The sequence below is a fragment of the Rhea pennata genome, chromosome 4, assembly GCF_028389875.1.
Source record: "Rhea pennata isolate bPtePen1 chromosome 4, bPtePen1.pri, whole genome shotgun sequence".
NCBI classification, from domain to species: Eukaryota; Metazoa; Chordata; class Aves; order Rheiformes; family Rheidae; genus Rhea; species Rhea pennata.
Genome location: NC_084666.1, coordinates 58,138,911 through 58,151,711, shown reverse-complemented (window position 1 = coordinate 58,151,711; position 12,801 = coordinate 58,138,911). Strand labels below are relative to the sequence as shown.

The window sequence follows — 12,801 nt, the reverse complement described above, 5'->3', positions numbered from 1 at the left end:
TGCAGCACCGAAGGGAAGCTCTGGACATGCCATGCACGCATTGCTCTGTAAAACTACACAGATAAACAAATCAGAGATTAAATACTAAAAGAAGCATTGAGCCTGTCTGTTCTGAACTAACATCACCTACGGGTGTCGTTAAAGGAGTTGGTCTTGTTCAAAGACGTTTCCTCAGTGACCTCTCATAAACTAGGGCTAGCAGAGATTGTTTGCGCAGTTTGCTGGATCGGAGACAGAAGATACACATAAATTACAATGCCTGTCCTCTCTCCTAATGGGAAGAAGTCCTTTCTGCTTGAGAGCTGCAAAGATACCTCTACATCACTGCAGATCTGTTGTAAAATAAACTATCCAGTGTCAACTCATATTGAATGTCTCTTTAATTAATAGGGAAGAAGGAAGTATACTTTTTATAAAAAGATACTTAATTATAGTATATTGTTACCGAAGATGCTTTCAAAATGCGTAGCAGCTCATCTGTTCCAGGTGTTCGTGAATATAGAACTATAATAGACACAAGTAGACTTGAGAAAATTAGTAACATTTTAAAACACAGCTACTTAAAGATCAAGGAGGTATCTGCCTCACTGAGGCACTTAGGTGGCCTGTGAGTTCCTTGCACACTTATTTTTTCTGACCTGGCTGTTGTGAGCTAGGAAGATTCTGTAAAATGGCAAACATCTATTAAGGAAACGCGCCTAGAAGCTACGGTGATGGGTAGAGTATGTCAGTCTGAGGAATGAATGGATCCTGTGCCAAAAGCATTATGCCAATATATTTTAGCATTTTGTTTAGAGTGTATTATTTTTCATTTGCAGATGACCAAACAGAGAGTCCAACTGATCGTGGGGCCTGGAACTGGGTGGAATTGAGAGGTACCCATATGGGAGAGATTGTGCGTCTTTCAAAGATTAGCTCAAAATGTATCACAGGGTAATCAGTTATTTCGTAGTGTTGGAAGCTTTTTATCCTAAAAGAAACAGAATTTGTAGCAGTCCATAAGAATCTCTCTTCTAAGAGAAGAGAAAAAAGTTGTCACGTATTTTCCTGTTTTATAGATGAAACAGGAAAGTTTGAAAGAAAAGCGAAATTCTAAATTTAGTCCTTTTTGAAATGTATCAAAAAAGAACACCTCTCACCACTTAGAAGCATCTCAGTTCAGCCTGTTTTAAAGAAAAAATGATAAATTGTGACATCTTGAAGTAGCATTTTTATCTTGAAAAGTAACCTCCTGTACCAAAGCCTTCCCTTGGGCACGTCTGCCGGCCCGGCGGGCGTCGCGCTGTGATCCCTGCGCTGGTTCGAGCAGACGGCCCTGTGCGTCAGAAACCCTGCGGTGATGCCGGAGCAGGGAAAGCGAGGACAAAACCTCGGAGGCCACCGAGGCAAGAGGGGTCCCGCTGCCGCGGGGCTGTGCCGGCCGGGCTCGCCACCCCTGCCCGCGCCGGTCCTGCTGCCCGCCCAGCTAACGCTTATTTCGGGATTAGTTTTCTGGTGGTCTGGTGAATTGAGTTGGCTAGTGAAAGGGGCTGCTCCGTGCCAGGGGCCGCGGCAGGAGCCGCGTCTGCCCGAAGGAGGGACGGAGGCGGCGGGGACGTGACGTCCCGCGCTCGCTGCAGGGGCGGCCGGCTGGCGTCGGCGACAGCCTCGCACGGGGGCACCTGGGGGTAGCTGCTGTCGCTGCCCACCGCTGCGCTGAGCCTCGTGCAGATCCCTTACGGGCGCTCGGGAGCTGCTGGAGCTCCACCGAGCTGAGATCCTTGCAGCAGTGTTTGGCTCCCTTTTGCTCTTACATCCATTTAGTCTCTCTGCCTGCAGTGTTCCCACTCCTGATTTGTTTCCTGTTCTCGCTTTTGGGAGGCTTCCATGCCCGCCTCTTTTCTAAACCAGGTGAGGGCCCCGGGTCCTGAGAGCTTTCTAGCTTCCCCAGTTTTGTCTGGTGCAACTCCGTTGTCCTTGGTAGAGCTGCTTCTGGTTCAAGGGTGGCAGAGAGCATCTGACGTTGGTAGGAGTTTGCCTGAGTGAGAAACAGATGTCCTGACCCGGGAGTTATTCATGGCTTTTTAAAACGCCATGTATGAACCTTTTATCTGTCCTTAACAGAGCGGGAAAGCTGCCCCCTCAACCTCTACATAATCTTCCTTTTACACTGCCTAGCAGGCACGCAGCACGTGAGCACGGGGCCTTGCAGGTAGCTCTCCTCCAGGAAGCACCACAATTTGCACTATTCACAAACCGCAGGGTACTATTCTGTTTCCAGGCTCCTAATCCCCTTTACACACAGTCCCTTACAGCTTTAACTGGCGGGGTGGAGGAGCGAGTTAAAAAGGAAGGAAAAAGGAAAATGAAACACAATGTGCAGGCAGCCAGCGCCTGCCAGTTACCGCGCGCACAATCGACCCCAGCTGCAGCCCAATTAAACCCCACATTCACAGGTGTTCCCAGCAGACTCTGCACGAACAAAACCACTTTCTTGAAAATACCTAAGGCTTTAACATAGAAGCCTTTTTTTTTTTAAAAAAAAAAAAAAAAAAAAAAGATTCTTTAAAGCTATTTAGAGCACTTTAAATACAAAGAAGCTGAAAAGGACTTTGAGTCCTCTGGAAAGAGTTGGTGCTTAATGCCAGAATGGAGGGGAATCAGCCAAGTTGAATCAGCCCATGTAACCATTGGTTTTGGAAGAAAGATGGGTTATGCCAAACGCTCTTGCTTCAGGGAACAGTAACTGGCCCTGGACATTTTATTGTTGCTGGGGGTGATGAGGAGGAGGGAATGACTAGGTGTAAATCTGTTTCTTTTTGATACTCCTCATTATTTATACCATAGCTGTGCGCTTGCGTGTGGCTTTGCTGCTTACCAGTCGAAGCGTGTGTGTGTGTGTGTGCGGTTCAGATAGCAAATCTTACTCTCTCTTTTCCTCCAAGGATAACTTGATACAGTTGTTTTTTTGACTTGTGATGTAAGACTCTAAATTAGTTTAGTTTATGATCTTAGAAACACTCACCCAGGTAGTAAATCATTCCTTCTGTTCAACTCTTTTGTTAACAAAAAACGTGATAATCTATTTTCAACATATGAATTGAAAATTATTTCCATGCTAAGAAGGGATTTCAGACATCAGACTAATACCTAGGTCAGCAGTTTTTTCTCATTCTGTTGAAAAATATGTATCATTTTAATTAAACTTTAATTTATATTAGTATTAATAATCTAAACGAGGTGTATTCTTAGATTTAACAGTTTCCAGCAACACCTGGCTGGCTATTCATCTCTGCAAAACGTCCTACACCTCAGCAGTTATTGCTTAATTACCTGCTGCCTGGTTTGTTGCTGTTTAATCAGTGGTGTTTCTGACATGTCTTCATCACTACTTTAGCAGTCAGTGCCAAAAGCCTCTGTATATTAAGATACAGTCAAGAATTGACTTCCTTGTCCTTCAGGACTCTGCACCACAATTTTGCCTTTGGAGCAGGAACAGGATATTATTCCTATTCTTTACTATACACAGAGATCCGAAAGACCGCACTTTTTGTCTTCTTTTATACTGAAAAGTAAAATTGGCGATGCCTTGGATTTGCATTTGAAAATAATGAAGATATGTCTTAAAACTGGTAAATTGGTCATGATGGTTAACAGCATTCATTTATGGAGGCAGGTAGACAATATTCCTGCTGACAGATGGAAGGCAAGGCACATGGGAGAAAGAAATTCACCCAGACTTTGTATTCACAAGAAGGAGATCTAAATTAGGTATCATCACTCAGGAAAAGATGTTGGAAGCACTGTGGATAATTCCTGGAAAAATTGTCTCCATGCTAAACTGCAGTGAAAAAGGCAAATAGGATGCGAGGAAAGGAATTGCAAGCCACCTCATCTCCCTCCATCCTAATGCCTTTTACGGCTTCGACCACTCAATGAAAAAACGATGTGGCCAAACTAGAAATGGCGTGAAGTAGGGGCAGAGACTGAATCGCTGCAGACTCTTCAGCTTGCAAAGACTCGCCTGAGAGGGGGTGGGATACAAATCTGTAAAATCACTGATGATATGGAGAAGGTGAACAGGGAACAACTGTTCTAATAACACAGGAACCAGGAGGCACTTGTTGAAATTACGGGATTTAAGACAAGCACAAATGCTTTCTCATACAGTGCATGCTTAGACCACAGCACTCACTGCAGGAAGCTGCAGAGGCCAAAACCAGAAATGATTTAAGAAAGTAATTGGACGAATTCACTGAGGATAAGTATTGCAAACTATTAAGACTGATGATCTAGATGCAGTCTGTGTTTTTGGAGTGCCTCTGCGCCTGGGAGGGGTGGCTATCTTGCTGCAAAACCAGTGTTTTTCTTCTTTTGGTGTCAGTTAGCCCCTTCTGTTTCCTTTCCTCTCTTGTCTCACTTGGCCCCATTAATATATTTTTTTAATCTAGGCAGAAATGAATTTAAAAATCCTTCTATTGCTTCATCTAGGATGAATTGTCCCAGTACAACTAGGACAAGAAATACCTCTTGAAAAAACTCAGACCTTAGACCAATAATACAGCAGATTTCACCAGATGAATTCAGTCTCCTTTCACCTTGGCTATCTTACTTGTGTTTGCCTTCCGCAGGTGATTTAGCTTTACTAGCTAATGAGAATACCTGTAAGGACTTTTTTTTTAAGTTTACATACTTGAATACAGGAAAATAATCAAACTTGTTTTCCTGAATCTCTTACCTGAGAAACCTGATTTCCTGGGGTAGTAAAGGAATGGAAACAACGACATGGGACTTCTGTGACCAGACAGAAGGGCCCAAATTTTTAACACTGTGCCATAATGCCTGCTGTTTATTCCTGAATAGTATATGAAAGATTTAGTCTACACAAATTCTGAGTGCAGCCAGGAAAAGAAAGAACAATAATTCAGGTCTTAAACTTCTTTCTTCTTCCCTTAAAAGCAGCTCAAAAACCTCTGAAAACAAGTAAAAAATACCCGTTTTCTGGTACTTGCTCATGTCTGTTGACTTTCAGTTGTCACAGAACTTATGTTGCAGCCTTTAAGAATAAAAAAACCCTTTGAAGGTTGATCATGGTCACTATTACTGATACTATGGATACTCTTGACAGGATCGCAGAGAAAACATATAAAAATATCATCAGAAATACTGACTTATGGGCAAATTCTTCCTACATGTGTCACTGTACAAGTGAAACAAGAAGAGATAAGACTAATAATGTTGTTTCTTCTCTTCTGAATCTGCCAGTATGACCGTCTTTTTCTCCGCTTCTCCAGTAAAAGTAGATATGTTCCAGGCAATTGAACTTTCTAGTGCTGTAGTAACGCCCCGCTTCGTAATTTTGGTGCAGTAGGTTTGTGATGCTGTCTGCGAGCAGAGCAGAATGATTATGTGTTCTGATTTTCTTAATAATGTGAACTCAGAGAAGGTCCCTTCCTCTTAATACTGTGGAAAACTCACTCTTACTGCAGTATTTATTAAGGGAAAATGGTCTCCTGCTTTGCACAATTTTGGAATTCAGGATGTTTGGCATCTGTTTTTCCATTAGGAGTCTTCTCCCCTTTGAAAGATTTCTAGGTTTGGGTTTTGGAAGAGGGTGGTGGAGGAGAGTTTTTATTTTTATTTTTTTCTTTAAGTAGCTTTATACCTGTGTTAGAGTTAGGAAAATAGTCACACCATCTACTTACTGAAAAATCTAAATGGAATGACATGGATATCTGCATTATTTTCTAACATGATGTATTGCTTATCTCTCTAAGAAGCTGGTGCGCTAAATCTCAGCTGTGCTTCCACAGTTAACTGTCTCTGAAGTCCTGAAAGGCATTAAAATGCATAACAGCAGTGTTTAGCTTCACTGCTCATTAGAGCAGCACAGAACTAATAGTAATATTGTTGTAACTTGACAAAGCCATCTAAATCCATGCATGTTTTCTTGTGAAAGCTTCCTAAACATGCTGCTAAATCCTCTAAAAAGCTACTAAACGGCTTTGGCAACCATTAGCACGGCATAAGCAGTGGAACCCTTTTCAGTAAGTGAACAAACAGAGAAAATATGCTGAATAGCTGGACAAATGTGTTTCAGCTGGCTCTTTCATTTACAGATATAAGGGAGCAGTCAATATCAATCACTGTTTTCCCTGTTGCACTGGAAATCACAATATCTCTTTTCATTCCACAAGCTCTTTTCACCACAGTAATGTGTCTTTAGAATGACACTGGCATCAGTCTGTTTCCGCTGTCTGAAGTCCAGAGAGCTTAAAAACACATTTCAGGGTATGAGACCTTAACCCTCCTCCCCTTCCACACACTCCTCTCCTTCTAGCCTTCCTTTCTGAATTAATTGTTTTTACTTCTTTCCCAGCGTAAAGTTTAAAAAGAAGAGTGCCCACAGAGCCTGGGAATATCTGCTCCTGTGCTTTGGGGACAGGCAAACGTATTGCTGGGCATTGGGTTTTTAATTTATCACGTGTTGCAGGGTGTTTAACACAAGGTAATATATGATTATCAAGTTAAAAGTGATTTGCAACATACTGTTATGTGAAATGTAGTTTTACTGTGGTTTGGATTTTGAGCTATATCCTGTTTCTTGGAAGTGCTATTTGCCCCCAACCTCATTTATTAAGAAGAACATCGGGGAAACTCTGTTCTTGTGAATATTTGCAATATGTAGATGTTCTTGTGCTTGCTTTCTAATTTCAATTAGTAGATCTTCTAGTAATAGTACCATCTGTAAGATTGTTTTTATTGTTTATTTACAGATAGCAGCAGTCTGTAGAGAAGCAGCCCTTCTAGCTCTTCAGGAAGACATACATGCCGAGCGTGTAACGGGACACCATTTTCGGTCTGCGTTGACTATCGTGACCCCAAGAATTCCTGATTCCTTAATCCAGTTTTATGCAGATTATCAGCGGCAAAGTGGACTGCATGCACTTTGAAAGGCAAATAAATACATATGCCCATTCAGAGTATGAATAGCAAATTTCCTTTGTAAAGTCTGCAAAAGCTAAAGAATTTTGTATTGTAAATGGAGCGTCTGAAGTTAACTCAAGTGCCGGATCTTCCTAATAAACGCCCGTGTGGAATTCCTGAGTGCAATGCAAGTTGTCAGAGCTTTGTCTTTTACAATTTAAATGGTATAAATTGCTCGTTTAAGTCAGATTATTTGAGTGTACAGCTCTGTTTGAAAAAATAATCACCAAGTTCTGAATTTTCTGGTGGATTCTTGGCCCGAAATAGAGTAGCAATAAGTGTCTGTTACCATCTTCATCTCTGGTGCCCGAACGTTGGTTTCATCCCAGGGACCTTCCCGGACCTGGGCAGTGGCCTTGCTACAAAACTGCAGAAAATTGTTCCGAGTCCTTTGATTTATGATCTCCAGAAAAGCTGCCAAACAGGCTTGCCGAACATACAGCTTTCTGAGAAAAAGCTACGGTGTCATGACCGATTACAGAGAAGTGTTTATCTTTGCTCTTAAACAGCTCCATTTTACACGTACTGTAAAGTAGGCACATTAAAAATTGTACATCACTAGGCTTCCTATGTAATTCAGAAAAGCAAACTACCTCTAAACCTTGGCTAACCTGAAACCACTTCCAGGATTCAGTGAAAGATTTTTACTGTTTTTTTTTCTTCAAAATAAGTGTGAATATTGACTAGTAATTTATAGCTTGCCACCGAAAAGCCTAATGAATCCTAACCTATGAATAAGAAAACCTCTTTACAGAAACTGTTTTGAAGCCCCCTGGAATACGTTATGCAGAGATCACATTTTTTAAATTTATTTCTTCATAATTTAGTCTGTTGAAGCAATGGCAAACCATTGTAGAGTCTTTCTCTTGCATTCAAGAAGAAAACTCATTAAGCAAAATTATTTTTGACATTTTTCCCCACCGTGGAAAGACTGAGCATTTTACTCTAGATATGAAAAGGGAAGATAAAGCAAAACCAATGTGTACTTTAACAAAAAAATTAGAAAGTGACAAAAACCTGAATTTCAGTGGCTAATTCAGTGTTTCCAGATGTTTTGTGGCTAAGGAGAAGAATTCATAGGTCAAAGTTTTTAACAAAATCGTGCTGTTACCTGTTCAAGTCAACAAGAAAGATGATTTCAGGTTTTAACATATTTAACTTTTTTATTTATTGGTAGTTCTGAAGACCTTTTCTCCTGACAAAATTATGTATTTGTGTATGAGAGATTTAGAACTATTTAGAATTTTAGATCTTTTTTGAGAAAGTTTGTTTATCTGCCTATGAGAGATTTCTACCACATTTATATAATCAACTGAAATTTAAGAAGTAATCTCCTAGTATTGATTATGATTTTTCTGTCTTTGTTTACTTCTTAGTGTATAGCCTTTAAAGAAAAAACTGTTTTAAAATTATGTATTTTTTATTACTTCTGCTTTTAACCTCTTGTTAAACTGAATGAGCATTTAGTTTTACTATCACTGAGAAGCATTAGAAGATGAGGAAGTCTTTTAAAAAAGTTAAGTTGTAGCAAATCTGTGAAATCCCTAGAAGGTTTGTATTGCTCCCGAATATTCTCTCTGGAAGAGTTGGCTAATGTGATGCCACTCCAAGCTTTATTCCCTTCCAAGCCTCAGGCAATTTGAGATTTGATGATTTCCCTTCTGGTTCCTCACGGCAGAGCTCTGTTACCGTGGTCTAGCAACTTGAAACCTTCATATCAAAATGCTGGAAAAATAGCCAAAAATTCCTGCTGGAATCCGATTTTGATCAAAGCTCATCAGCAGCACAGTCCTTCCGTAATCGTTTTGAAGCCTCCTTGGAAAATACTTCTGCAAAACCGCTGCTGCACGTGGCTTGAATTTAAATGCCAGGAGGTCCGAGTCCAGCGAGTGCTTTGCACCCGCAAACTTGCCCTGGGACGTACTGGTGAGGGCCCTGGGGGACGGAGCACTTCGAAGGCGTCTTCCGCGGAGCTGTCGTTCACGTGAGCGCGTTTTAGTTCGGAGCTGAGCTTTTCGCAGCGCGGTTTACTGGACACGCGTGTGCCTCGGCGCCCTGTTTGCCTGTTTGCACTACGAGGCCGTGCAAGCCCGAATGGCTCTACGCTTCAGAGTAAGTCAAAAATGGAGGTGTTCTCCCTGCAGCGGGTGAATCACCTTTATTGTTGGTCGGGGGGGGTTGTGAGGTTTAATTTTAGTAAAAAGATAGAGGCTTGGTGAAGGAAAGAGAGCGTGTCTGAGAAGAGCGCATCTCTCTCCTTACCTCCTGAAGTGGTTTCTGTACTTACTTCTTTAATTTCTTAGAATTACAGTCTTTTTCCTTTCTGCCATTATCTTTTGGAGCTATTTTTTGGACCGAATACTGCTTGGGTTGTGGAATTGCTAACATTAAATCAGCTTCTCAGTGTTTCAGGCACATTATGTTTAAATACGAATTTTGACTTTTTCCTCCAATAACAACGTCTTGCAAAATGGCATAAAATGTCTTTGGACAGGTTTGCTAAAATTGACCAGGAGAATATTTATGATCAAAATGCAAAAATGTCTTCACTTAACTTGAAAAAAGTCTAGTCCTGTGTTTTCCCTAATGCATAAAACAGATTCTCACTGCAAGTACAATATGCAATTTCTTAATTCTGGAAAAAAAGAATGAAGTTTATTGTGGATAACTTTCCTGCAATCTCTAAATGAGAATAGAGCGTGAGGTTTACTTAGTTCAGGTGTGAGGGAGAACATTAGGGACAGAATAAGGCTTATTTTCAAAGACTTATTCAAAATCATTGAACTTAGGCTTGCCTTCCCTTTTGAATTTTGTCTCTGTAAAGTTGATTTTTCTGGTTTGTGTATTCTGGCTCTTGGCTTTTATTTTCTGCACTCATTTTCAATGTCAAAGTGTGGTTTTTCTCCTTCAGCGAGCAGGCATGTGCCAAACCTGATGCTGCCGTAACTTAGCACCAGTCGATCGGCGCCGTGGAAGGCTGCGCGGGGACGAGGGTTGGGGTGAAGGATGCTTCATTCGCCGTGCTGACGGGCATGGACGAAGGCAGAGCTGTGAAGAGCGGTGCTTTGCTGGGAACGGTCTTGTACAACGACATTAAGTGATGAACCCTTGCAAGGCCCCGGGTAGGGAATTGTCCCTCCTGATTGCACTGGGCAGTAACCGACCTGTGAGGGCCTGCTTTAAATTACCAGTCTGTATTCATATTGTGATCATTTTTACCCTCTATGAACCTCAAAATCTTTCACTTTTGCTGATGTGCTTTTTCCTGTCTTTAATACGAAAGAAAATACTGTAAATGACCTAATGTATGAAATTGAATAAAGAGCTTCTTTCTAGGGGGTGGGTACAAGAGGCAGGCAGAATTGCAGTTGTATTTTGGGCATGCTTTTGAAAAGTAGGTTAAAACCTGGAAGAAAAATATCTCAACTAAAACTTAGTCTTGGATTTTGTGTCTGCTCTTTCTGCGAATTCTACTTGCTTGTTATTAAACTTTTCTGTGGGAAACTAAGCCACGCATTTTCTCCAGGGCTTTATATGTTCTGTGTTACATATTTTAAATTGTGTCATCTTTCTCTGCAGATTTTAATCCAATGGCTCCAGGGCTCTGATAGGAGAAGGAGAAGTGTGTTTTCTCTGTTAACTAGTCCGCCAAGGATCGGAGCAGTGAGGGGGAAAGAGCCCCGGTCTGTGTCTGCGTGGCAGGCCTCCAGCAGCAGCGCAGGTGTTGCAAGAGGAGGCAATGGCAACCAGATGACATTCTTTCCCCTTGAACTAGTGTGGAGTCATTGCTCAAACAGACTGAGGGTCTTTCCAATGAAACGTGAGGCTAGCGAGTTGGCTGCTTGTGCCTGTGTAAAACCCGTGGCAGTGAAGCTTGGACTCATTTCACCCAACTGTAAGATTAGAGGAGGGGAATCGCGCTCGGTTCCCTCAGCAGTCGATGGAGAGATACCAGGAGATGGTCCGGATGAGAGTGATTTATCCCAGCTAAGATCTGGACTACCCTTTTGGAGGTGCCTCTCTGTTTCTAGTGACTAAAGGGGGACTGATGTCAAGACACCCCTAAGCCAGTTATCTGGACAAGTACCTGAAGGTGGACAGGAAGAAATGAGAGCAGTAACTTCAATATTTTGCCACCTTGTGCAAATGTATCCTGTTTGGTTAAATGGTTCTGGAAATGCTTTTGTGCTTTTCTGTTCCCTCAGTACCTGTGTCTGTGTGTTATGTCTGTGTGCTCTTAACCACAACCCCCCGGATTTTTTTATCTCCTTTTCTAACCCAGAGGAGTTTTCACATCCCTGTTTGGTAAAGCGAATGCCTCCGCACCAGCGGAGTGTGGAAAGGGCTTTGATAACCTTCAAGGTGAAACGCTGTCAACTCTCACTTTATCTGGGAGTGGATTATCTGGGCTGTGCAGTAATGAGGTCACGTCTTTTCGCCACGCTGCTGGCAAGAGCTTCAAGTTTCACACAGGGGTAGCTGCTTGCATCAAGCCTGCTCTGCTTAATGCTGTTTAAAGCTACCCCTCCTCTCTGTCAGCAAGTCCTCCCAAAACGGAGGATGTGAAATGCATTCGTACAGCCTCATTTGCATTACATGCGAGGCATTTTCATGGTGTTTGAATTGCCACCTTAATTGAGAGTTGGTTGTATTCGATGCAGAAGTGCAAGATGCCAGTATCATATGCAGAGTTTGCAGCACTTGCACTTCCTTGTGCTGCTTTGTAAGGGCAAGTGCCCTGGTTATGAGGAATTTGGAACAGGATTTGGCAGGTGAATAGCCAAAGCTGTGTAGCTGTCTTGGGGTGAGCGTCCCAGCGCTCAGCCTGCTGCGCTGCTCTGAGTCTAAATCTGGGTACTGCAGCTTTAATGGAGAGCTGCTGCATTGATAGTGGCCATGGAAATGAAAGATCCCCAAAAGAGCCAAGTTGTGGGTGTTAAGGCCTATGAGTGCTTAAGTAGATTAGCAAACAAACAAATCCTTTAATGTTCTGGAATGCTTCCCCACCACCTAAATAGGGATTATTCCACCAAACCAGCAAATTCTGCCCTTCTACCTAGTAAAGTCTACCCTTCGGATAACTATGCTCTTCAATAAGCAGTACTTTTAGAAAAAATGCAAATAAAAAAGCCTGTTGAAAACCTCTGTGTGGGTTTCAAGAAAAGCACAAAAATATTAAAGAGACTGTGGACACCGATGTTAGGACAGTGATGGCAGTTACGTAGATAGGGTGCTACAACAGCAAATGTTACTCTTAAAATCTGTTTTACAGAGCTCACTACCATTTTATGTACAAACATGTAACGTAACATATCTACCACTTTATTCTTCACATTGTGGAAAGCTTGCTTAAACTCTCTGCTTTCTATCTGAAACGTGCAGAAACAACTGGTTACTTCGGTCTTATTCTTCTTCCAGGCTTTTATCATCTGTGATTTTGATTAAAAGCTACTTCTGTTAATATGTAATGCATCATAGTAACCAGTTACACTTTTACTACAAAAGGGTGTTTTATTTTCCTGAGGGATGAATAGTAATCAAGGATCAGCTGGTAGTGCCAAGTGCCTTGATAGCACAATTGGCTTCATACAGCTTTGTTAAGCCCCTTCTTGCACTTCCCAGAAAGACTTAAAAGATGATGGTAGGAAATCTGCTCTTTTCATACCTAACTGTTGTGGATCTGAATTTTCAAATCATTTTGTCTGCTGGGTGCGAAGGTAGGCGTCTGGATCAGTCAGAGCACGGGAGGCCCTTACTGATTAAAAATGATGGGGGAGGCAGGGGAGGGGAGGAGGTGGAGAAAATGGTTGGGAATAAACGTGCATTAGGAAGAGA

The 12,801-nt window shown here is 41.9% G+C and overlaps 1 protein-coding gene across 1 annotated transcript in view; it reads left to right on the top strand.

Moving 5' to 3' along the window:
• Nucleotides 1–7,092, top strand: part of AFG2A (AFG2 AAA ATPase homolog A) — a 201,007-nt gene extending 193,915 nt beyond the window's left edge. Inside the window, exon 15 of the mRNA XM_062573995.1 lies at nucleotides 6,756–7,092. Within this exon, the coding sequence (XP_062429979.1) occupies nucleotides 6,756–6,932 (177 nt within the window). The 3' untranslated portion in view covers nucleotides 6,933–7,092. The remainder of the gene's footprint in view (nucleotides 1–6,755) is intronic.
• The last annotated feature ends 5,709 nt before the right edge of the window (nucleotides 7,093–12,801 follow it).